Source organism: Lonchura striata, chromosome 30 (genome assembly GCF_046129695.1).
Source record: "Lonchura striata isolate bLonStr1 chromosome 30, bLonStr1.mat, whole genome shotgun sequence".
Lineage (NCBI taxonomy): Eukaryota > Metazoa > Chordata > Aves > Passeriformes > Estrildidae > Lonchura > Lonchura striata.
Genome location: NC_134632.1, coordinates 1,859,629 through 1,884,874, shown reverse-complemented (window position 1 = coordinate 1,884,874; position 25,246 = coordinate 1,859,629). Strand labels below are relative to the sequence as shown.

The 25,246-nt window shown below is 46.8% G+C and overlaps 1 protein-coding gene across 1 annotated transcript; it reads right to left on the bottom strand.

Annotated features, from left to right (window-relative positions):
- Nucleotides 1-1,657: 1,657 nt before the first annotated feature.
- TSPAN2 (tetraspanin 2) lies at nt 1,658-25,246 on the bottom strand. The gene is made up of 8 exons (XM_021535284.2): nt 25,115-25,246; nt 22,902-23,004; nt 10,358-10,455; nt 9,843-9,917; nt 9,229-9,330; nt 7,940-8,014; nt 7,134-7,217; nt 1,658-5,605 (listed from the first exon to the last, which is right to left on the bottom strand). Exons 1-8 carry the CDS (start codon nt 25,181-25,183, stop codon nt 5,540-5,542), a joined length of 672 nt encoding a protein of 223 aa, XP_021390959.1. The 5' UTR covers nt 25,184-25,246; the 3' UTR covers nt 1,658-5,539.

Below are 25,246 nucleotides of genomic sequence, written 5' to 3'. Positions count from 1 at the left end.
CCAAGGACTGTGTTAAGCAGTTTTCGTGTTCAAGTTTAAGACCACAAGCTCATTGATAAATCCCTGTTCAGGTGACGATCCTTCCAGACATGTGTTTGTTACCTTCCATTCATCCCAGGCCGGTTTCCCCATCACTCAGTGATGGATTCGCAGTAAATCCAAACGCGCTCGCCTGGTGTGCGCACCTCGGTGCGGCTGGGGAGGGCACAGAGCGGGCTGGGGCAGAGAGGCACAAACCCGGCCGCGTTCACAGGCGGAGCACGGAGCAGGAGGAGCAGGAGAGGCAGGAGCAGGAAAAGAAGGAGAGGCAGAAGCAGAAGAAGCAGGAGAGGCAGGAGCAGGAGAAGGAGAAGCAGGGGCAGGAGAAGAAGAAGCAGAGGCAGGAAAAGCAGAGGCAGGAAAAGAGGCAGGAGCAGGAGAGGCAGAGGCAGGAGCAGGAGAGGCAGGAGAAGAAGAAGAAGAAGAGGCAGGAGCAGGAGGAGGAGAGGAAGAAGCAGGAGAGGCAGGAGCAGAAGAAGGAGAAGCAGGGGCAGGAGAGGCAGGAGCGGCAGGAGAAGCAGAGGCAGAAGCAGAAGCAGGAGGAGCAGCAGAGGCAGGAGCAGGAGAAGGAGCGGCAGGAGAGGCAGGAGAAGCGGGAAAAGCAGAGGCAGGAGAAGGAGAAGCAGGAGAAGCAGAGGCAGGAGCAGGAGCAGGAGAAGCAGGAGCCGCGCCACCCCCGCTCCCCGTGGCGCAAGGAGCGGCCCGCGCTCCGCACCCGCGGGGGCTGCGGTGACACCCCCGGCCGCCGGGGGGCGCTGTGGCGAGGGCTCGGAGGGGCGGCCCCGCCCGGCCCGCGGGACAGCGCCGCGGGTGAAGCCCTTGGGGCGGGGGACTCTGCCCCTCCGCCCTGCGCAGGTGAGACCCCGCCTGCCGAGCCGCCCTCAGCACGGGAAGGAGCTGGAGCCAGGCCAGAGGACGTACCAGGATGATGAGAGGGGTGGAGCAGCTCTGCTGGGAGGAAAGGCTGGGAAATTGGAATTGTCCAGCCTGGAGAAGAGACACTTCGGGGTGACCTCATTGTGGCCTTCCAGTACCAGAAATAAGACTACAAGGGGGAATGGCTTCACACAGACAGCAGGTTCAGAGTGGATATTAGGAAGGAATTGTTCCCTGTGAGGGTGCTGAGGCCCTGGCATAGGGTGCCCAGAGAAGCTGTGGCTGCCGCTGGATCCCTGTTAATGTCCAAGGCCAGGCTGGACACGGTTGGAGCAGCCTGGGACAGTGAGAAGCGCCTCAAGGTCCCTTCCCGCCCAAACCAGTCTGGGATTGTGGCCCCGCCCTCCCTCAGCGCGAGCAGCCAATGGGGAGCGAGCACCGCCCGCTGCCCCGCCCACAGTGGGCGGGGCCTCGCGCGGGTCCCTGAGGGGAATTCCGGCGGTGCCGCCTTTGGATCCCGGCGGTCCCACTCGTGATCCTGATCCTGCTTCTGATCCTGATCCTAATCCCCATCTCAATCCCGGTCCCCAGTGCAGGGCTCGGCCTGCCTCGCTGCCCCAGAGCTGCTCCGTCACCAGCAGCCCGCCCGCTGTCCTGGATGCAGCAGGTGAGGCGGAGCAGCCCCGGGCTGCCCTCAGGGCCTGGGGGGCTCTGGCCGCGCGGATCGAGTTCTCTCCCCGAGTCGTTTATTCCAGGTTATTTTTATTAAGAAGTTGTTGCAAATTCGAGACACAAAGTCGGTAAAACGCCACTTCGGAACACATCATAGGGAAATGAAAGCTAATTGCAGCCACAGAGTTAAGTTTGTTTTCTTTCAAAGCAAGAGGTAATTCTGCCACAGGCTTGGCAGCACGAACCTAAACGCCAGTTCTGTCCAAAATCAGAATTTATGCTGTACCATACACATTATCCAGGAAGTGGTTAGTGTTTTGGAGAACCTCGTGGCTGGAGCACCAATAGAGAGGAAAAAGATTGAAAAGCTTTATTTATGTACATTTTCTGTGAACAGCATCCGATGCTGTTAATCCATAGCCTGCAAAGGCTGTACCATACAGCATTTGAGGGCTTAAGACAATTTCCTTTTCAAGACACATGAAACATGTTTTGTTATAAAACTATGAGTATCAAGACAAGTGAAATATGACTCTTCATTATAGGGATGTCACAGGGCTGAGCTTCATCAGCTGCTGTGTGATTTCTGAGAGGTACCAAAACTGGCTGAGGCTTCCCTGTGACAAAGGAAGCTCCCACTGAAATCAGTAACTTAGAAAAATTAGACAATGTGAAATGTGAATAAGGATGTTTAGAGACACAGTAAGGGCATCAATGACTTACATCTTTATGCTGTAGAACAAACTGACAGGAGAACAAGAAAACGTGGTGTGATGTGCTTTCAAAATTGTATTACCTGGAGGGATCCGATCTTTTGTCACTTTCCTCTGACACAGGTGCGAGGGACAGGATAAATTGGTATTTTTGCTGCCTGATGTGGCAGTAACTGAAAAAATACCTTCAGTTATTAAGATGCAGAGAAAACTGCAATTGTATTAAGCACCTCACAACAGCAGGAAACTACAAAAGACCTTTATCCCTGGATTCCGTTAAAGGCACTAGTATATGAATAACATGTTGATTTCCAGCTTAATTTATACCAACAACTTAGAGAACTAAACCAGTAACAGGTATTGTCCTGTTCCTGGTGTGCAGTGCAAGTATCCCCTAGACCTAAACAACTGCAACCCTAGAGCTTATGCAGGAATGCTCAGAAAATTAATGCTTTAGAGGAAGAAAAAAACAAATCACAAACCCAAAACACTTCTGCAGAAAGTTGGTGGGTCGAGTCTTAATTTACAGAAGGTTTTTTCCTACCGCTTTTTCCCATTTTCCTAAGGCACTGGGGTGGTTTTGTATTTCTGGGGGAGTGGAGGGCTGGGGAAGCAACAGCAGGTTCTGCAAGCTGCCTTGGCATTCAGTGCATCTCAAAGCAGGAGTGGGCATTTTCCAGCTTACTCAAGACATAATAAAAAGATAAACACTGGTCCTGTCATTACATTCTGGTGCAATTTGAGGAGTGTGTAGATGTGTTTAAAATGCATAGAATACTGTCATTATGAGGGGCAATGTGACACAAGGAAATTGCGTTATTTGCAATCAGTTTCTATCCCTGTAGGACAACAGTCTTGGAACCTGAACCACTGGCTCTGGTGCTATTTTTACTGATTTTCCTGGAAAACTGGCTTGTTCTGAGTGGCAAAAATGACACTCTACAAGAGTTTTTTCTTTCTGCCAATACTACCTTGGGACAACACACCCCAGCTGGGCACTACCCCATCATCTCTTCAGAGCACAACCATTGTAGGGACAGTCTCAGGTACACCTGGGAGCCAGGAAATTGCTTTGCTGGCTGCTGTGTTAAACTGATTTCTAAGGTTCAGCTTGAGACCCTCATGGATTTGCTGCCACTGCTGTTCTCCCAGCTGAGCCTGTCTCAGGAGCAAGCAGCACATCAGGGCCCTGTTTCCTGTGCTGGATTTTGCAGAATGAGGTCCCAGGCCCTGTTTTTAATTAACATCCATTGCTAATCAGCTGTGACAGAGTGACACAAGCCTCACTCTTTTCTGGTGTGTGATTTCTTGTGTCCCTCCCAGCCTAAAGCTCAGCCTGGACACAGCTCAGTCAGCAGTGCCTGCCGTGCCCAGCTCTTAGTGCAGTGCCACAGCTCCTGGTTGGACGATTGGAAAAGAGAAATCCATGTAAAAGACAGCAAGATGTGTCAACTAAACCAGAGACTTGGAGCAGCAGCACTACCTCAAGTCCTGAAGTGACAGAAAACTGATGGGAGTTTGGATTTCTTTGGGGAGTAAGAGATAAATAAATAATAAAGGGTGGTATATCCCACACAGACATATGCACTAAGATACGCATATTTCCTGAAATCCCATTTTGTTCCTCTGTGTTTCAGTGGAACAAGGACCCCATGACTTGTAAATTCCAAGGCCTCTTAGACAATGGTCTGTTGGAATGTGTAGTTTACCTGAACTTCTCCCCAGCATGTATGGAACAACTGCATGAGGAATCTGAACTGGTGATCATCAGATATCTGCTGCTATGGGGGTATAGTTAGCAAAAAGCTGTTCTCTGAAACTGTGAATTATCTTGTGTAAGCCAAAAATTAAGAGATCCTGAGCTTTTGATATGACTTATTTTTCTTGGAACAATCTTTCTCCTTTCTAGGCTGGTTCAAAAGGAACATTCTCTTATGAATAAATATGACAAATAGAAAAATTAAAATATAGGAAAAAAAAACATGTAAACGCAAGCCCTGAGGTATTTCAAGCACACAGTGTAATTTTTATACCTGACAAGCAATCTAAAAGTGCCAGTAAGAAAACTTACTTCATGGCTCTGTAAAAATGTCCCATCTTTCTTTCCTGCCTTCTGCCCCCAGGAAGGGGCGAGAGGTTGAGGTAAGAGCCCCATGGAAGCTGTGATAGTCACAGAAGCAGAAACTGAGGATTTTAAAGTGCTGTGTGTCTTTTTCTGACCACTTTTGCTCTTTGTTTGGCTTCCACAGGCCAGTTAGATTCTCCAGAGATCTGACAAAGGGGCTACTTTTCTGGACCTAGGCTCCACTCCTGCACCAGTTTGTAGCCACAGTGAGGCTTTTGGGACAAAAAGGCTGCTGAATGTGGATTTTAGTGGCCCCTTGAACTCACAGTTGGGTTTTTTGGCCCATCTCAGCCTAGCTTGGGAAGCTTAAGCACACTTTGCACTGCAGTTGGTCCCAAATGACTGCTGGTCTTTCCAGCTTCCCACCTCTTTCCCCCTCTTCCTTTAGCCTGGATCTCCTTGGACATGATTTCTCCCCCAGAGCTTTCTGCATTTGCATGAAGGGTCCAGTCCTACAAAAAATAAATACCTAGTCTCTGCATGACAGTGACGTGAGTGGGTCTACTCTTCAAGCTTCCTGGAGTAGGCCCTTAGTCATTAATTGTTTCTAAAATAAAGTACAATTTTATTAGTTCTGCTCTGTTTGGGCTTTGGAAAATAAAATCACAAAATGGATCACAGGTCTTACTTTTTACAATGGCATTTGTCCCTCTTGGCAAACCAGGGCTTGGTGTGAGAGGGTTCTGAGCACTATGTCCTTGGGGGATGTGCACACACAACATGTTCCATCTGCAGATATTTACCTGGACAGGTACTGCACATCCAGAGACCTGCTCACATCCAGATGTGTTTGTAAGGAAACACATGCGTGTGCTTACACAAAGTCTATACATGTGTAAACTCTTAATTGCACATATACAAACATTTAAAATCAAATTAGTCTTAGATGCACCTTTGCTCTTTTTTTCATTAAAAAGGACATTTTAAACCCCTTTTTTTGTTCACTTCAGTTTTACTGTAACTAATAGAATTCACCTGATCACCTAATGGGATATTTTCCTCTCAGTAAGTTAAAACACTGATTAAAATGCATTACAATTATTAATTTGGGTAGAAGAGCACTTCTTGTAAGCTTAGTCTGGAACTCCTGGGGCATAGTTGTGCAGTGACAGTTTTAGATCATTTCTCTCATGTTACGGATCGTACAGCACAGAACCATGCTGAATATCATGCCAAAGATCTAGAAGAGAAGGGATGTGATTTAGGGATCCACTTATAAAACAGTTATAAAACAATCTGCATATCAGACAATCTGAAGGTCCCTATGGCAGAGTAATGACTGCTTCCATCTAAAAACCCCAAAACATCAGACAATGTAGGAGGTCTCACTGATTTTATGGGCTCACACTGGTTTCACTGTTCTAAATGTTCTAAATGTTCAGCCAAGCACAACTGCCCCAAATATTCATGCTACTAACATCAATTTAAGTCACATAATAACTGTGACTATTTGTGGTATGGTGGCATTGCACAGGAGTGTTCCGAGTTTCAGAAAGCTTCTACATGGAATATGACAGACATTTGAGTAAGAGCAGAGGGTGATTGCAGAGCCCCCAGAGCTGGTGCAGAGCTCTGAATAGTTCCTGTGTTCCAGGGCAAGACTCTACATTAAATCTAAGCCCCGACTTGTTTCAGGGAACTGGTTCACTAGAGGGAATGATAAAAGCAGGGAACAGTGGGTGTTGCCAGAGGCTCTGCTTTCTTGCCACAGGTCAGTTCTCCAAAGCAGCTGCCTCCCGAGGCTACACTGCTAAGGGTGGGAGATGGGCAGTTTAAGCACTGGGTTCATGTCCCCTCCCCACATGTGTCCCCAAGGATGAGCAGAGCTGAGCTCTCACAGCCCAGCAAGTGGCAGAAACAAGCACAGGAAAAGGTGCAGGTGCATTTCTGCTGCTGAAGAGGTTGTGGTCACTTCAGGAGCTTCACAGTATCTGAGGCAGGGATCCAAGGAGTGATGATCCCAGTTCTGGTGTGTCCTTGATGTTATTGATCCCTGTCCCACCCTCGCTGTATTTTTGAGTCCCTGAATGGTTCATACAAACCCTCGGAATGTTTAATTTGCACACCATGGTTTCTGTTACCTGCAGAAACCCTTCAGCTGCTTTTCAGTATCCTCATAAATCTGTGAACGTCCTGCTCTTCCCAGCAGCTAAGGGAGTGGTTCTTTACTAATATTGTGGCTCCTCATGCTGCTGGTGGCTGAGTCTGAAAGAAGTCATGGCACAGACGTGCAGGAAAAAGCTTTGTGCTAAAGCCTGGTGAGCCCCAGCCTGCCAGTCCTGCTGTGTCCTTGGGACAGGGTGACATCTATTGGTCACAGCTCTAGTGGGTACTCTCTATTCCTCATGCAAACTAAGGAATGTATCCTAAAGGACTGAAAGCATCGGACTGCAGTTGTTTTGCAATACATTAAATGCTGCTACAGCCTTTTGCTTTTCAGTTTGGTTCATGTGTGCTCTGCTCTCCTACGTCTAGAACAAAAGATTACTATTACTTTGGACCCTGTCTAAGGACACAAAATGAACTTGAAAAACAGAGTCACACAGCTCTGCTTGCACTGATGGGGGCAATTCCCAGAGAGAAGACACACTGGAAGTAAGAAGAATTGAGGAATTTTACCAGTTGCTGCAAAATACCTTCCACAAAGCTTTGAGTAAGGGACAGGGTACTGGGCTCAAGGAGAGATTGGAGAACATGAATTTACTCACTGTGATGCTAGCAATTGCAATTCCAACTATTCCAACTAAGCGCAGCTGAGTATCAATTACATTCTGAATTTCAACCAGGCAGTTCTGTCAAAAACAAAATTAAAATATTTTTTATGCCTGGAAATCTGTATTTCAATCAATTCTATCAGCTATTCTCACTGAGCAATGGATAAGCACAAAAATATTAGTGCAGTCACCATTCTAATTCTTGCATGTAAACCTTGGGTTTTACCGGATAATTTTCCCAGCATCTTCCCATTTCTGGGGAGGCATCTGTACCTCTTGCCTGTAGAGACTGACACATACAAGTAATTTTCGTACACTCAGTTTTCTCCCTAAATTTAAACTCCTTTATATAACAGGCCATGCTAAATCAGGAGGTTTGGTGCTTCATTTTGACATTGACAAGCAGATGCCAGATAAGACAGAAATTACAGAAATATCTTTCTTAACACCAATGAAGTTTCTAATCAGGAGGCTCCATGCATGACAAAGGTGGGCACTTGCCAAAATCCACCCTCCATGGGGAATTCAGGGTCCTGTTCTGTTCCCTCCTCCCTTTTCCTTTCAGATGGTGCAATATTGTCTCAGCTACCATGGAATGCTACAAACAGGTGTCATGACTGAAGGCAATATGACCTCCAGCTTAATTCTGCCTCCACTCTCCTCCATTCCATAAGGAATTTCATGCTGGAATTTGCAAGGTAAAAATAACTTCTTCCTTTCTTTTACTCAGAGAATGTCTCCAATTTTACTAAAAAACTGACATGAAGAAGTGATTAGAACAAGCAGGACAGAGGACTTGCCTTTGGCAGCTGGATGTTCTCTGGACAGGGTAATCCTGTTTGTTGTTCCACATTACCTTTACCACAGCACTGGAGCTGAATGAGAGAGAGATGGAGGATCAAAGAGGGGGAAACCACAGGCTGTTTCATACTGAAAGTCAGTTATTATTTTGTCCTGGTTTAGGGACATACTTTCATACTGAAAGTGAGACAATAAATAACTAAAAAAAAAAAGAATCTGTACAGAAAAAATAATAACCTAATTCTCTATATTTAAACTGCTGCTTCTGGTAGAGTTCTTACTGTATGGGACAAAATTCTCAAAAATTAGTTTCCATTGTCTGAGGCCACAGGAAACAGCCACATTTGTATTAACAACAATTTCCAGAAGGGATTTTTATTACAGTATTCATAACAAAGCAAACAAGTGGATTTGGGAAAAGCAGATCCCTGGCTTACAAGAAAACAGGAGTTGTTAAAGGGAGAATGCAGAAAGTTCAAATATCTTATACAGAATTATGGGCAATGCACAAAAACTACAGCAGAGAATGTTGGAATTTTATTTCTGACACAACATGTGCTGGCTTTGGAGACAGTCATAAATCAGAGTTTCAGAGGGTTTGTTTTTCCTGTTTGCCTATCTCCCACAAAATGCTTGGAATTCCTCTTTGGGTCAGAAATAAGAGCTATGGGAGAAGGACAAAAGGGTCTGAGGTTGTGAAATGTTTGTTCTAAAGGACGTGGGAATTGCTGTAAGGAGCAACAAAGCTTGGGCTTGCTCTCCATGGGAGGCAGTGTAGATCCAGGATGGACACAAACAGGATTAAAGAAGTCACAGGTTGTAAGTCTGATTCAGACATTCACTTTTTGGGTGGCCTGAACTATGTCACACATGTGCTTTTGGTCTTTCACCGACTTGGTTCAGCCACACTGTAGGTCCTGGGACACAGGTCACGTTTTCTCTGACAGATGCAGAGGGATGCAGACATTTCTCCTTCCCTCTGCATTTGCGAGTATTTATTTATGGATATCAATATCCAGGAGGGCCATAACAGTAATTTCTCCTGCGCACAAAGACCAGAAGTATCAGAAATTTCAAAGCCTGGCTAACTGCACTTTCAAATGTAGAGATCCAAAAACTAGAATTTTGGCAGAGCCCTCAGGAAACTCTCAGGGTTGTGAGCCTCTGACTGGATTTCCAGTACATTCAGTGCTATTTTGCCATACCTCAGAGGGAGGAATTCTGGATTCTAATGGGTAGAGTGACAGTGGAGCAGTGGAGGGAGGTGGTATGGTGGAGGAGTACTCACAGCCACGTGGTAGCGATAGATGGTACTGTTGACCTTCCCCACTGGGTTTTTCATGTAGTCCTCATAAGCATCTTCATAGATTTTCTGGGCTTCCTGTATTGCCTGCAGAAATCAAACTTTCTAAGTGAGTTGCAAATCAGTCTTACCCCCGGTCCAAGACTTTTCATCTTGTGTCCTCAACTTCCAGGGCAAAAAATAAAGCCTGGTAAACAGGTATGGTGACTCAAAAGCCAGGAAAGTTTGTGGCCATTCAGAGGGTCAGTGTTCATAGGGTCTATTCTGTGCTTTGGTTAAACACTCCTGAGTTGTGGAAATTCAGTGCCTAAATTTGTTTGCCCTTCTCCCAAGCAATACCATCTTTTCATACAGCTCCCTTTGATGTTTCCTTCAAGGCTGAACCCCCACACCCCCACTTTTTCTTGAACAGAAGAGGCAAAAACTTCATCTTATTCCAAACTTGTGATAACACAAGCGGTCAATGTCTCCAGATAAGAATGTCAGAGAGTCTTGCAGGGAAAAGTCTCCTGGAAAGTTTTCCTACAGAAGACCCAGGTCAGTGGGCACTGGAATCCCTAACTACCCCATTATTACATCAGAGGCTGTTTGCTACTTACCACTTTCTTGCCTATGAAGGCAAATACTCCAGCAGTGACCTCACCTGCAAATATCACCAACAGACAAGCAAAGAACTGCAGAGGAAGGAGAGAATCTCACATGAGTGTAGCTTGTTCATGGGGGCTGCCAGCCAGCCCCTTGTCCTCCCCAGGCCTCAATAGCCCACCCTGAACCAAAGCTCCTGAGGAGGCTCTGCACAGGGCTGCCAAAGCAGATTCCTTGTCACATTCAAACAAAGGGGAAATGGCAAAGATGTGGCTCAGAGGGAGCTTCAGGCAAATCAAAGACTAATCCCAGGGAATACATCACAAGGCACAAGCAAGGGCATCTCTGCACGTATGCCAGCTCTGCAGTAGCATGGTGGCTGCTGAGTCCAGAGAAGCTGGATGAGCCAATAAAATAAATAAGACCTTCCAGGTGTTGGACTGCAAAGATCTTTCCATTAATGACACAAGCACTGAATGCTTTGGATGGTTTCCCTGCACAGCCCAGGCCCTGGAAACATTTTACTCACTGTTCCAATTAAGCACTGGGACTCCCGTGCTGCTCCACAGCACCCGAAAAATCCAACTGCTGACATGATGGCCCCTGCTCCCACCAGTACATAGAGTCCTGTGGAAATCAGAGCCAGGCATCAATTTTAGGTTTCTCTTCCCAAAATCTGCTACCTATTCATCAGCCCCACCCATTTACAGCTCTAACAAGGTCTCTGGCTCTCACAAAACTGGTTACACAGAAAAGGTTCTCTGACCATAGGAAGAGAGCAATACTTTCTTCAGAATTCTTGGATAATTAAATAAGACAATTTGAGATTAGCTCAGTTTGTTAGAACACGGTGCTAAAAACACCAGCTTTGCGGGTTTGATTCCTGGATGGACCATTCATTAGGAATTGGACCTGATGATCCTTGTTGGTCCATCCCTTCCAACTGAGAACATTCTGTGATAAGAATCTGACTTCCACCTTCCTAGTTTGCTGTCCCAGGGAGAAGCTCAGTGCAGAAAGAACAAGCCCCATACCATCCAGAACCCCTTTAACCTCTGCTATAAGCAATCTAAGGCAAACCCCCCACCCCCGCCCAGCTTTGCTAGAGGGCTTATTTCTGGGAAACCTGGGGCTGGAATGTGCTGTACTGTTCTGCAGTGGGGGAAATGAAAGGAACATGGAAGATAGCAGCATAGCCCCATACAGATCTAGGACCCCAGCTGTACCTGACACCTAGAAATACTCTTATTCAACAGGTGTTTTGGTTTTATTTTTTGTATGGGCTTTATCTAGAACAAAAGGAAATCAGAGTACAGAACTTTTCTTTCCTCACTTGTGGATGTACATTTTTTGATCTTTGCTTGGGCAATACTCGGGTTCTTGTGGGGGTCAGTTCCCACCAGATCACAACCACGGGGCTGTGCCTTGGCTCTGCTACCGTGTTGGTGTAATTCTAGTCTTTGCCCTGTGCAGGATGTGCAGAAATCTGCTGGGGAAAAGAGCTTCATCTTCTCTTCATTTCCTTCTGGTGAGGGACAGTGGAGCTGCAGGCAGAGTGCACTAGAGGGCACAGTGAGCCTGGCTCACCCAAGCTTCCAATGAGAGCCTTTAGTGTGCTCAGTCACCAGTGCAAACATTATTATAAAATCTGACCCAGGGTGAGCAGAGCTGCTGGCATTTTCTGTTAGCAGGCCTTGTGTAACCTTGACTAGAAGATCCTACAGATGACAGTTTGCAATTGCTAGGAAAATGTAAAACCAGTCAATGTTTGAATGCTGCTGCCCATTCACTGCCACATCACCCTGCAGTCTCTGTGTCTATCCCAGTTAGTGATCCTTCTCCCTCCTTCTGCCCCAGTTCCTGCTGAGAGATACATTCTGACAAATAGCAATAAAACAAGTAATATGGCTTTGCCCTACTGATTGTAATATACACGGTACTGGGGAGATGCTGTTTGCTGTCTGTGTTGGCAGTTCTTATTCCATGTTTTCTGGATTTTTAATACCCAGCCATCTGTGACTTCCTGGGACTGAGCATTCTTCAGGCTGGTACTTGTCATATTCACAGCACTGGTTTTTACTGCTATACAAAGATATTTATGGCTTAGGGGATAAAGGTCAGCCCGCCCTGGTGGAAGATGAATTGGAAAAGACAGAAAACCCTCACTCAGGTGTAGAACCTGGTGCTCACCAGCCAAACACCAACACTGCCATTTCCTGGGATCTCCATGGTAACAAACACAGTGTAATTACAAAGATGTTTCCTGGACTACTCAGTGTGTCACTCCCTACTCCTGTCCCTGTACTTATCAGGCCATTTAGCAAAGATAAATTTGAGCAAGGAGACAGGAAAGGAGTCTCCCCGTTATTTGCAGCTAGGAAAGACAAAGCTCAGTGAGTCTGGGGGTGAAACCATTTTCAGGAATTTGGATTTGCATTTGTCAGAGAAACAGCCTGAGCATTTCACTGGCATGACTCAGAGCTAAACCACTACCTCAATGAGAACTTCCCTTTTAAGGCGTGTTACAGGAAGAACTCATACCACTCACTAAACAAAGCTGAGCCCCACAGCAAGCCAGCCAGGAGTTAAAATCTGCCTTCTTCCAACTTCTGCTCAGGAGAGTTCGTCCCACTTTGTCCTTTCTCATCATGGGACTACCACTTGCTGATACCCAGCTATTTCTAGAGAGAAAATAATGTTGACACTTAAAATTTCCACAAAAAGAATCTACTATATATACACATATGTAATCTTTCACACAGGAATGAAACTTGTGATTTTGGGGTTGTCTTGAGGCCAGGACTTGGCCTTGATGATCCTTGTGGATCCCTTCCAATTCTGAATATTCCATGAGACACATGAAGAGTACCTTGAAAAAAATTCAAAGGGACCAAGTTACTTCTCAGCTTGCACTGAAAGGTTTCCCAGCACCCACATTCAGGGATGCTCAGTGGAAGATGACTTCCAGGAAGGATGTCTGTCAGAGATGGAAATGTTATAACTTATGACTTATACATCTTCAGGAAGGACTTTTGCCTATTGTAGCAAAACTGTATTACAAAAGCTGCAGAGACGAGCACCACATCCTGACCAAGGCCCTGCTCACTACTCAAGATAAGACAGAGTGGCTCAGCTCAGCTCTGGGGATGCATTCACAGAGGGATCCAGCTCAGGAGAGTTCGTCCCACTTTGTCCTTTCTCAGCCTGGGACTACCACTTGCTGATACCCAGCAGCGCGGTGGCGATCGCAGCCCCGGGGCTGTCAGCGAGCCTCGCACCAAAGGACGGGAGGAGGAGAGGTTTTGGTGTGCCGTGCAAAAGCCCCTCTGGTCAGAGGCAGTGAGCGGCCATGCTCCGCTGGGCCAGGAGCCCAGCTGTGCCCCTGCAGCCCGGGAAGAGCCGCATCCCCGCGGCGGAGAGCCCAGTATGGCCCGCCCAGAGGGGTCCCCAGACCCTGCACATGATGCGACAGATCCAGAGCTTTGCGAGGGACAGTGGCAAACCCCTCAGGAGGCACGGGGCGTTCCCACCTGCCCCTGCCCAAAACGTTTATTAATCCACTAACTCGAGACTCTGCAGCGGCAGAGGACGCTCACCACTCAGAGGAGAAGGTGGAGGGTAGACATCGTTGGGACCCTCGGGGGGGGTGCTATGCTCCCGCCTAACCCCTCTCACCCTCCCCCCTTTTTTTGTTTTCTGTTTATTTATTTTCTCTTTCTCTTTGACTCTTTTACTATTAAATAAAATATATTTGGAACATTTGCATCACATTTGGAACATTTCTGGGTTTGATCCGTTTTATTCACAGACTTAATTTTCCTTGCTCTTCTCTGTTTAAACCGGTTTGTAACAATATCAAAGCTGTAGATGCCGAAATATCTTGGATGGTGTAAGTATGTAAGAAGGATCTGGTATTTCTTTTCCTAGTGGGCTGTACACAGCAACACAGGCATGTTAATCTCAAGTTCTTGATAAGAACAGACCTAAATTTAAAGTGAGACTCTCCAGACATTTGATGGTTAATATCACACCTTTCCTTGCAATGGTATCCAGTGTCAGAAGTACCTCAGCTTCACTAAAACCCATTCCTTCCTAAAAAGCAGGATGGAAAGCCTTAATCAGCTTCTATTCATCAGCACTTCCATTGTAAAGTACAAAGCCTTGACATGGCCTCCAACTTGGCATCTACAGCACAGCAGAGAAAAAAAAAAAAAAAGTCAGTTTATAGCCACAAAATGGAACAGGTTTGAGAGCTACAAACTGACACAGAAAATTCACCACAAAGCTCAACATGGCGAACTGTGTGAGTCTGGTCAGGGTAGAGAGCTTGTTTTGGTGAGTGGAAAATGATGAGAAGACTGTCCAGCTGCAGCTTTTTGTGCAACACAAGGAAAAAGGTACAAGGTGGAAAGGAAGCAAAGGTTTGTGGCCTTTGTGAATTTTTTCCTCTCACCTCTTGTTGCCTCTGTTCATTTCCTGCAGTTCTGCTCTTTGGTCTGTGTGTGCTCACGAAGAGGAGAGAGAGCTGGCACCTAAACTGAGAGCAGGGAATGCAGAGAGCAGGAACACTGCTGTGGCATCGAGGAGGGCCAAACTGGCCCCAGAGACAGAGCTCTGCCATCAGTAATTGTCCACACTTGGAATATTTATTCCACCTGCATTTAGGACCCACAAACAAGTCACTCTCAGCCCTTGAATCCAAAGGGATGAAAAGGCACATTCCAAAGATTAAAAATCCATGTGCAAATCTGACAGAAAATTGATTGATTTAGGCAGGCACAGCTAGTGCACTAATTACTGAGGGGGTTCTGGAGCAAATAGGGGCTTTCTTTTTAAGCACAAGAGGATGAAAAACAACGTGTCACAGGACTGGGGATTTTTGAACAGAGCCTATTCTCTTAATTTTTTTTTTTTTTTTTGAGGAAATATTGAGGTTTTGGGGTGTGGTTTGTTTTGCTGTGCTGACCCCCCTCCTCCCCACCCAGTTTTTTTATAGATGTGAAGAGAAATGAAGACTTCTCCTTTTAGCAGTGAGCCAAGTGAGAGAACACCTGATAACAAATTGATTTCCCTTCTGGCTGTAATGTAGTGAGTGTAAGAGGGGAATCCCCTTCTTCTGCCATTGTTTTACTTTGCAAAGACAAATATGGAAAGCCATAAAGCAGCAGCTTTTCTGTATATTTGATTTTTTGATTCATCCCATGGGGAAAATTATTCTTTCCTGAAAGGAAAATGTCAAATGGGGGCATTGCCTGTGAAAATTCCAACAGGAGGGATTCCCATTTTCTAGCAGACTCTGCTTTGCAATTACAAAGGGAATTAAAATGTTATCTGGCAGTCTCAGAGCATCCTGTGGCTCCCAGTAGCAAAGAATGGCAAATCCAGAACTCAGCAGATCTCTGGATCAGCCGCTGTTCCCTAAGATACTGTCTCCTCTGAGATCAGGACACATCCCTTCTTGGGCTGCACTTGGAGACAGGAGATCTGCAAGTCTGAAAAAACACCTTGAAAAGGATCAAGGGATTCTGTGTGTTATTTCTGACTGTACAAACTCTCTGTGATTAGCAATGCTACAGAATTCCATCTCTTTAGACCAGATAGAAGGATGGAATTTTATAGCTACTGGCTGCAATATATTTTTATGTATATCAAGGGTAAGAGAAGGATCAGCCTGGGCTGGAAGAGGCATAATTTCAGATCTGGAAGAGAACCCTCTCCCACAGCTACTTTTGTTTGTTTGTTTGTTTGTTTTTCCCCAAGTCTTACTGAAGGTTTGAGACACAAGTCCCTGCCAAGGAGCAGGAGCAGACAAACACACCCTGTCTCTGTCTGGCTTTATTTCACATGGGTTTCTTGTTTACCTGGCTGCTATGGGCACTTTCCATTTGAAATAATTCTCCTTTTTTTTTCCTCTCTTTTGGGCTGAGTAAATAACACTGAACAAACCCCCAACTGTTCCTACTCCACAGAGAGAACAAGCAGCTCTGTTCTGGGGGTGAGGGACCCAGCAGCAGCGATGGCAGAGCCCAGACAGGGCTTGAAGGGATTTTCCTGGGGTTGTGTGTTCCTTGCAGCCCAGGAGGCAGATGTCGTCCTCCACGGAAGGACTGAGGCTCTCCAGCCCTTAGGAGAGCACCAAGGAACTTCTAGCACAGACACACTCCTGGAAAATATGACAAACACACGTAGGAGTTGGAAAAAAAAAAGTGTCCAGACAAGGACAGTTGTGTGTGTGGCACCAAACTCAGCTCCTGAAACAGGCTTGTTACTAGAAATTTCCATTGTATATTTATTTATAAAATACATTTACGGAACTGGAGAAAAGCTGAAGAGGCCTCTAAAGTGACATTAATTTCTGGAAAAGTGGAACATACCCTCAATTTTAGTATAATGGATATATCTGATTGTCTGGTGTGAATTCAGCAGAGATTTCGTGGTTAAATCTTCCTGGAACCACAAAAGCATTACAGGCACCAGCCAGTTTGGAGGCTACTGCTGATGCACAAATCCTGAATTTCAATTTAAAAGCAGCCTCACTGTAATGTAACCTCCCAGTCCAGTTCCTCCCTTTCCCACAGAACACCAGCCCTTGCTATATATCTTGTTCACGTGCATCCCAGAATCCTAAATAATTATGGCCCAGATTCACTGGAGGCAGTGTGTTCCCAAAGCTGTTCCCAAAGGTTCTGTCAGTGCCTGCCACCCCCACAGACTGCTCTGAACTCAGGTGTCATCAGCACACCTGTGCCAGCTGGAGCTCTCCTACCCTGGCTGAACTTCACAGACCCCCCAGCAATGGATTCACATTTAATGATGTGAACTTCCTCACATGGGAGCTGCTCAGAGTGCACACTGTGGTCAGAAGCACATGGTCAAATGTCTTGGTACTTTTTCTAGTTTTGTTGCATCCTTTTTGGCTAGAACCACAGAGCATTCAGGACATTGAATGCACTGGAAAGGTACACATGACATTAATATTTTTCAGCTGGATTCCCAATTCCTTTCTTCATATTTCCTGAAATTTATATGCCTGTTTGACTGCAGTAAGCAAAGCACTTTGTTGTCAGGAGCAATTGATAGTGAGTCTAAGATCATGTTCATGTGTGGCTGTAGCTAAAGTCTGTTGGTGTTTGTACTACTTACATTATCTGTTACCACTTGCATCACTTTGTTGATACTGTATTTCTTCTGCCTTTGTAATACTCAGTCATTTGGTATTCTGAAATCCTCTCGTGATTCTCTGCAATCCTCTCTAGATTAGGACAGTCTGGATAATCCTGTGTGTGCATCAACTGGCTCAATCCAAACCCTCCTGAAGATGTTTTTGAACTTGACAAGCCCCAAAAAGGAGTCTGAGGGCTTTTTGGTTGCTGGTTAGGTTTTTTTTTACAGCAGACAAAACACTTTCCTCTCAATGGCTTCAAAGTGGACAGTCCAAATGTATTTACAGCTCTGTCAGAGTGAAACACAGCACAGGACATTTCCCTTACAGGAGCTGTAATGGGTTACACTGGTTGTTATGTAGGAATTGCTTCAGAATATGTAGAGCTCTCTTCAAGAGATTCTGTGTGAAAAAGGAGCCTGAGCAACCTTGAGTGTGGGGTGCTGCTCCAATAGGAGGAACCATGGAATGGTTTGGGTTGGAAGGGGCTTTAAAGATGATGTAATTCCAGCTCCCTGTCATGGCAGGGACACCTTCCACTGTCCCAGATTGCTCCAAGCCCCATCCAGCCTGGCCTTGGACAGTTCCAGAGATCCAGGGGCAGCCACAGCTTCTCTGGGCACCCTGTGCCAGGGCCTCAGCACCCCCTGAGGTTGTACATTAATGTAACCAGCCACGTCCTGGGGGCATCCAGAGATGGGAAGCACCTTGATGCCCTTGTCCTTCCCACAGGACCAGAGGCAGGTTTTTATCCTCAGTCACCTCCTGCAGGTGGCTCTTTCCAGAGAGCTCTCAGTGTTGCTGTGGTGAGCTCTGGGCTGGGCTGGGCAGCCTGACCAGAACAGGGACTACTGGAGCCTGGGTGTTCCCCGAGGGGCCAAGGGGCACCCTGGGCACTTGGTGCTGGCAGGGCTCAGCAGTCACAGCATTGCCACCAGTGAGCAGGAACCAGGGTGGCTTCCAGCTGCCTTGAGGGAGGAGAAGGAAATGGGGTAACTGTGGGTTCGGCTGCTGCTGTGGGGTGGGACTGGCTGACTTTTATACAGCTACAGCAGGGAGAGGAGGGTGGCAGAAGCCACCCAGGAGGACAATTTCATGGGCAAAAAGCATAAAGTGCATTATCATGCTTAAGTGATTAAAGAAAAAAAAGCCTCCTGAACATCAGCATCTTACAAATATACAGCAATCACCCTGAGGCAGATGGAGAGATTGTCACATTAGGCTAAATTGGTTCCTTTGCTCAGAATTGCCTTTATTCCTGCCTTTATTCTGCCAGGGGGAATATTAACTCTTAGGAACTGCTGCAAGGTTCTGTGATCCACAACAGAGACTGAGGACTTTAGAACAATTTTCATTTTGAGTAAGGTTTTCTCAGGGGGTGGTATTGGTGGTGTCATATTTTTAAAGCCAGTTTCCAGTGCAGCAGCTTCCATTTTCCACTCAGGGCCACTATCAGCCTTTTCTAAACCACTCTTCCTGAGTGGCAGAGAAAGAGAACTGCACACAAGATGATAGGAAAAAAGAAATTTCATTGCTTAGGTCTTAAGTACAGACTAAAAGCCTCTCCAACACATGATGGCATTTAATGCTCTTCTTGTGGTTGCACATCTCTACAGAGAGGCTGCTTTGCCAATAGCTCATTTGAAAGGCTGGTAGAGTTTGAGAGGTGGTGGATTTCGCAGAGAAAATCCTGTTGACTAAGGGTATAGTGCTTGACTCCAAAATGCATGAATAGAACTTGAACAAAGAGAGGCACAGGAGCAGAGAACTGCAGTTTACATGGATGGAACTCCAGCCAACTCCTGTTTGTATGGGCATCCACTGCTATGGAGAAAAACTACTAATATCCTTCAGCTCCAGACATGACTTCATATCCTAAGGCACGCTCCATCCATGTACCTTTCAAAGCCAGGAGCATCACTCCTGCTCTCACTGACCCCAAGAAAAAGCCACAATCACCCTAAAATTTTTGTCCACATCTGTTTTGGCCCTGATGAATGCCTGGACCACAGACTGGATCATGGGACTGAAAGAAAGAGAACAGAACAGAGCATAGGAGGGTTGTGAGCTCTGGCTGTGCAGGAGAAGAAACATTTCAGGGCTGAGAAAGAGCCACCCAGACTGATTTGTTTGCATTCATCAGGTTTTGTTACCATTCCTGAGGGGTTTGTTGAGTACACACACTTGACTTTAATTGGTGCTGGCAGGGATGAGACCCACTTCACTTAATTTCTGAGGAATACAGAGTTTGTCCTGCTTGCTGCCCTTTGTCCACCAAAAGCAGACATGGAAGAATGGAGATCTGGAACTGATCCTTAAGTCCCCATGTTATTTTTTGCTTCACAAGTGTTCTACTTGCACTCAGCAGCACTTGGTCTGTACTACTGTGCTTCAGTTATTCTTAGAATTAAGAATAGCAGTACTACAAGGAATTAATTAAGGACCAATTAATTGTGAGACAGCAATGCTGTCAGCAATGAAGCCAGCAAAACCTGGCTTTCCACAAGCATCTTACTTCCTTCTAAGTGTTCCAGGCCTTCCTGCCCAGTAAAAAATTTCCCAGTCTTGGTACAGGAGTCTCCATAAGGATGAGAAATCCAAGGGGATTCCCTTAATTCCACAGATATTTTCTCCATTTGATCAGTGCAGTGTCACAGAGAACTTGGATAAAAAGGTATCTGCCAGCTATGGGCCTTTGCTGAAACTATCCTTTTTTCTTTCATTTTTTTCTCTCTCAAGTGCAGCTAAGAGAGCGATCTATGAACTCTCCCAGAGCTGAACTGCAGCTGAACAGGGAAGCCACAGTTTTGCTTCATCACTTGAAGCACAGGCACAAAAACTACTGTGAGATGGAGTAACATAAAAAATATATCCCACTGTAGAGGAAACTCCAAAAGCTGGGGAGCTGCAGGGAGAGGATGTCCAATTTTAGGAGCCTGCTCCAGTGTAAGATATGTCTGGTAAAATGGTTGGAGGCTGTGTGGGTCCAAGTGTTCCAATTCCAACCTTTTCTGTTGTAGGTTTTTCACTGCAAACTGCAGTGGGGAATATGGATCACCAAACACAAAACCACAAGCAACAGAAAGCGAGGAACACATATGTGCTTGCCCACAGCACTGCTGCCTGTAAGCTGTTCTCCAACCAACAAAAACATCTCACAGTGGCTGGAAAAGATGAACAGGCCTGGTTGCCAAGTCATGGCCTGAACTATTCCAGGGGCAGAAAAGACAGCTGGACTGCTGGTAAAGAACAGGGCTATTTAAGGAGACTTACTCTGGCCTAATGGAAAATGCAAGGATAGAATTATCAATTATTTTACACTAACCCAACATTTCAGATCCAGGAAAAAAACAATCACAAGGAAGCAGAAGAGAGAAGCTGGTTAGATTCGGCTGGCAGCTCAGTCCAGGTACGGAAAGAGCAGAATGTGCTGCCCTTTAGAAGGAAGAAAATTAACTGTTTTTCAGAAGATGGTGATTCTGGAGTGTTTCAGCCTACAAAGCAAACTCCAAATGCACCTGCACTGTTGTTCCAAGCACTGACACAAAGTTGACGTGATCACAGGGCCTTGGGTTATCACAAGGAGCCACAAAAGCCATCAGTGGAACTGAGATAAAGAAATTATTTTTTGATATATAGCTATATGCTGATATTTTAAGTCATATTGCTGATCTGCTGTCTCTTTCAGCCCTCAGGGCAGCTGCTCCTGCTGTGCTGCACAGTGTTCCATATTAAGAATTCCTATGCAAAACCCTGGCTGCCAGCCAGAAAGCATGTTAGAGAGCAAACACACAGAGCCAAATAAACAACAGTCCCAGAGACTCTGGGAAAGGCCCAATACACAACTGCCAAGGGGGACTCCAAGCTGAAATCTCCTCAAGAGGGAAAACTCTTCAGCATGACCTTCAAATGCAGCTTTGTCTGCTGCAAACCCCACTGTAACTGAACTTCTCCCTGTCCTTTTACCACGGCCTTGGTCCAGCCTGTTGACAGCCTCAGCACAGCCTCAGCTGTGCCTTCAGATGCTCAGAAGTCACAGCAGCATTTAGCAGGGCTTGTAATGAGGGAGGGAGGGAGAGCAGCAGAAAACTCTTTGGTTTTCTTTCACGGGAATGCTCTGATCAATCAGTGCCTATTACAAAAAAGGACAACACCTTTGCTTTAGAATTCAGTCCAAAGTGCCAGTTTAAAAGAATTCTTAACATCTCTGTGCCCTGTTCCTCAGCACTTCCTCTCACAGTTACATATTTCAACAGGCAGCTCTATAAATATGTGTGGCAGCCCAAAAGCTGAATGTCATGGTGACTGATGAAACTTTTACAAGAACATTCCCCAGGACTTCTCAAAATTGACAAACTAGAACAACTTTTGTAATTTCTGTTCAGGGCAGAAGCAGACTACATATTTTGGAGATTTAAATACGCATGCACCAAAGAATATCTTGTTTACACTATGTGTTCCAGGCTGTATTGGAGTTGTGGTACTTATTCACAGCACAGGATGTAGCACTTTCTGCCTTCCAACAAACGAGCAGCACTTGATTTTGAAAGCCAGAACATCCTTTTGTCTTGTTTGCTCTCCTGGGACAAACATAAGTGGATCAGGCAGGGAAGCATTCCAATCCACAGCACAGGGAATTCAGCAGGTATCAACTGGATCTGGAAATGAAGTTGGTCTAATATGCTGCTGTCATAGCAGCTCAGATGCAAGAGAAAAAGTAAATCATACTTCCTGGCTTTCTGTGTCAGTGGAGGTGCTGCAACGTGTTTTACAATAACCCTCAGGTCCCAAACAATGTTTTCATCTGAGTGGTTTTATTCAGCCTCACAAAATCTCAGGGGAACATTGCTGGAAATAACATTCTCCCCATCTATTCCCACGGCTGCACAGCCAGTTCTGTGCCTCTAGCCTGGCTGATGTTAAACAAACCTGGGCCTGGGGCTGTGGTGGATCTGAGTCAAAGCCTCCACTGAGAGCATTGGGGTATTTAAGGTAACTGCACAATCTTGGAGTGACAGGTAACTGCTGGAGGACACCTCTGGTCAACTCCCTGTCCTTCCACCCTGTCAGAGTGGCCAAGGCAGGACCTGGTATTCACTCACACTTGGCATTTGTAGATGGCAAAAATATTTGCACCAACGGAATATTATTGGGTCCATCTCTAGGGGTGATGTATTAAACAGAAAAAAATCCAACTTTTCTGGTGTAAGGGTATGTTACAGTTGCCAGGGACGGAGAGCTGCAGTTGCTGGCAGTCCCAGACAGCTGCTATTTAAGGGTATCTATAAATATGAAGCACAAGTCCCAAAAACCCATCTGGAAATCCCAGGGAGAAAAAAGTTATCTTAAATGCTAAAATTAGATGTGACTAATCGCAGTTCTGTGGGCACAGGAACTAGCTGATTCCTGCCCAGGTTGGACCAACAGCTCCTGAGATGACTGAACACCAGGTAGTATCACTTTCCAGCTGTGGAAGGATTTGCTTTGGCACTTGGTACCACTGAGGCCTCCACAGGGAGAACTGCTGAGCCGAATTTTGCTGCTGTCCTGGTTTGGGAACATTCTGAAAGGACACTTGTTTTGTTGGCTGGCAGCTGCACAGAAAACTCTGGAGGGATATACTGGTGAGTCCCACAAGTCTCTGACCTGTCTCACCTTCTATTCTCAGAGTATTAGCACAATTCACTTAGGATATGTGGGGACTGGATCAAATCCAGGAGAAGAGATTAGTTAGGTCTAAGAAATTGGAGGTCAAGCAGAGAAAGGTCAAAAGCCATCACACACATGGCACACAGCACCACAGTGTCCAGTCTTGTGTAGGTCAGCCCAGAAATTGTTAACCAAGGTGTGTCACCTGCCCCAGGAGGCAACCAAGGCTAGAGGCTGCTGCCCTCCCAGCACTGTAACTTACCCATGAAGAAAAGTTCCGGGGACTTTTTGTCTGTAGCAAACTCTGCCATGGGCCCACCAAACCGCAGCCACAGCCCGAAGGCAATGACAGCCAGTCCTGCCAGCTGCAACACAAACAGAGCAGTCAGGGCTGCAGTGACAAACGGCTGCAGAGCGTCACAGCGGTGTCTTGGCACCTTGTGCTTTCTTGAAATCCCACAGCTCAGAATTGCCCTGTCAGAAGATTCATGCAGCACTAGCCAGGGTCTGATAACAACAAATTCCTATTACAGTGCACAGCACTTCTTTCTTTCAGCTCTTCAGTGTAGTGGTGCTTCTGAACTTACTAGTGATTCTCAAAGCTTGTCAGTCATTTAATTATCAAAACTGGGCCTGAATTGTCATGAGAAATGGAGTGGGCAGAGGACCCCCACCAAAACTAGGAGGTACAAGGATTGCTACTGGGTAGATATCTTGGATCACAGAAATTACAAACCAGTGATAGAAGCTGTCAAGTGCAAGGAAAAAAAAAAATCCCTTTAATGTGAAAAAGACCAGGTCACAAAGGAGTGTCACAGGATGTTGTTTGAGGGGAAAGATCTATAATCAGAGGTCTCAGCCTCACCATGTGCCAGACAGATCATCAGGCTGCCAGGCAGTGCTGTGTGACCTAGCAGAGAACTCCAGCACCCCTGAGGGGCAGAGCTGTGTGTCCTGCAGGCAGCTCCAGCATCCCTCAGGAGCAGAACTGTGTGTCCTGCAGGCAGCTCCAACATCCCTCAGGAGCAGAGCTGTGTGTCCTGCAGGCAGCTCCAGCATCCCTCAGGAGCAGAACTGTGTGTCCTGCAGGCAGCTCCAACATCCCTCAGGAGCAGAACTGTGTGTCCTGCAGGCAGCTCCAGCATCCCTCAGGAGCAGGCACAGTGTCCTGCTGCTGCCCAGGCCCAGAGCCTCAGCCTGTGGCACCTGCACACCTGGACAAGGCTCACAAACACCTGCTGCTTCCCATGTGGGTGCTAGCCTGGCACAGTGTACCCCTAACCTGTCCTGCATTCCCTGGCACTTGATCCACTGGAAGAGCTCCACAAGCCAAGAGAGACAGCAATTGTACAGCTGGAGAGCTTGAGACCATGGCTTTCCCCACAGATGTGTCCTAGCAGAGGGTGAGGGTCCCCTGCCACCCTGTCACAGCATGGGGACCTCCCCGTTGGCAGCCTTGTGCTGCCAGGGCCTCTCCAGGCTGTGGAGTGCCCCTGGCAGTTTGGGATTAACGTCCCAGCCAGCTGAGGAGATGGTTCCTTCCATTTCAGCAAAAAGGCAGATAACAACACACAGTACTTGTCACTTTTGAGAAACAAATAACACACAGCTTTGTCCTTCTGCTGCCTTGCAGCTGCAGCTGGGCAGCAATCACACTGCCCCTCCAGCTCGAGCACAGCAGCACTGTGTCCCCGGAGCACGCAGTGCTGTCACCACGAGGAAACAGCCTTTAGTTTAACTGTGCTTCAAGCATAAAGGAGACAAAAGCCCAAAACTGCTTGGTCCAGAGAGGCTGAACAGGATGACTTTGTGGCTTCTTTTAAAAAGACCCCAGTGAATCAGAAGGAAAGAAAAAGACATTTAAGAAGATAACATTGCTGATTGTTTTCTGGAAAGCTGAAGGGAGAACAGAGCATGAGGGAAAGTGAGAGAAGAGAAAGCGTGAATTCAGCAGTGTGGAACTGTGAAACTATTGAAAAGGTACAATGAGGGGGGAATGGACACAGCATTCCCTAAATCTCTTGGGGTGATGCGAGGACTTTGTCTTAGGATGATCTCGTAGCAGCTGTTGGCTCCCTATTTGAAATGACATTAGTATAAAGCACTGTGATGCTGTGAAATGTTCTGCTCACTGCACTGTACTGGGGGAACCTCTCCCAGCCTCCTCCTGCAGCCGCGTGGTTGCCGGGGAAATCATCGCTACTTTAAATGATCCGTTTAGACAGACGCTGTCTCTGCTCAGCAATGTCATCTTACACCGAGCCGGTGCTTTCCCAGGCAGCGCTGCATCTCCCTAGGAGCGAGCAGAAAGCCGGGAGCGCTGCCCGGGCGCTCCCGCAGCCTCAGCTCGGGCAGCGATCCCGCAGGGCTGCCCGGAGGGAGCCGCGCCCGTGCCACCCGCCCGACCCTCGGCCCCCGCACCCGCAGCAGGTGCCCGGCCCCGCTCGGCCCCGCTCGGCCCGGCGCGGCGCTCACCCAGAAGGTCAGGTTGAAGATGAAGAGCAGGATCTTGATGCAGCGCATCCCCCCATAGCCCACGCCCATGGCGGGCGCTCCGGCAGCAGCTCCCGCGGCGGCTCGGCCCGACTCCGGCGGGGCGGCCCCGGG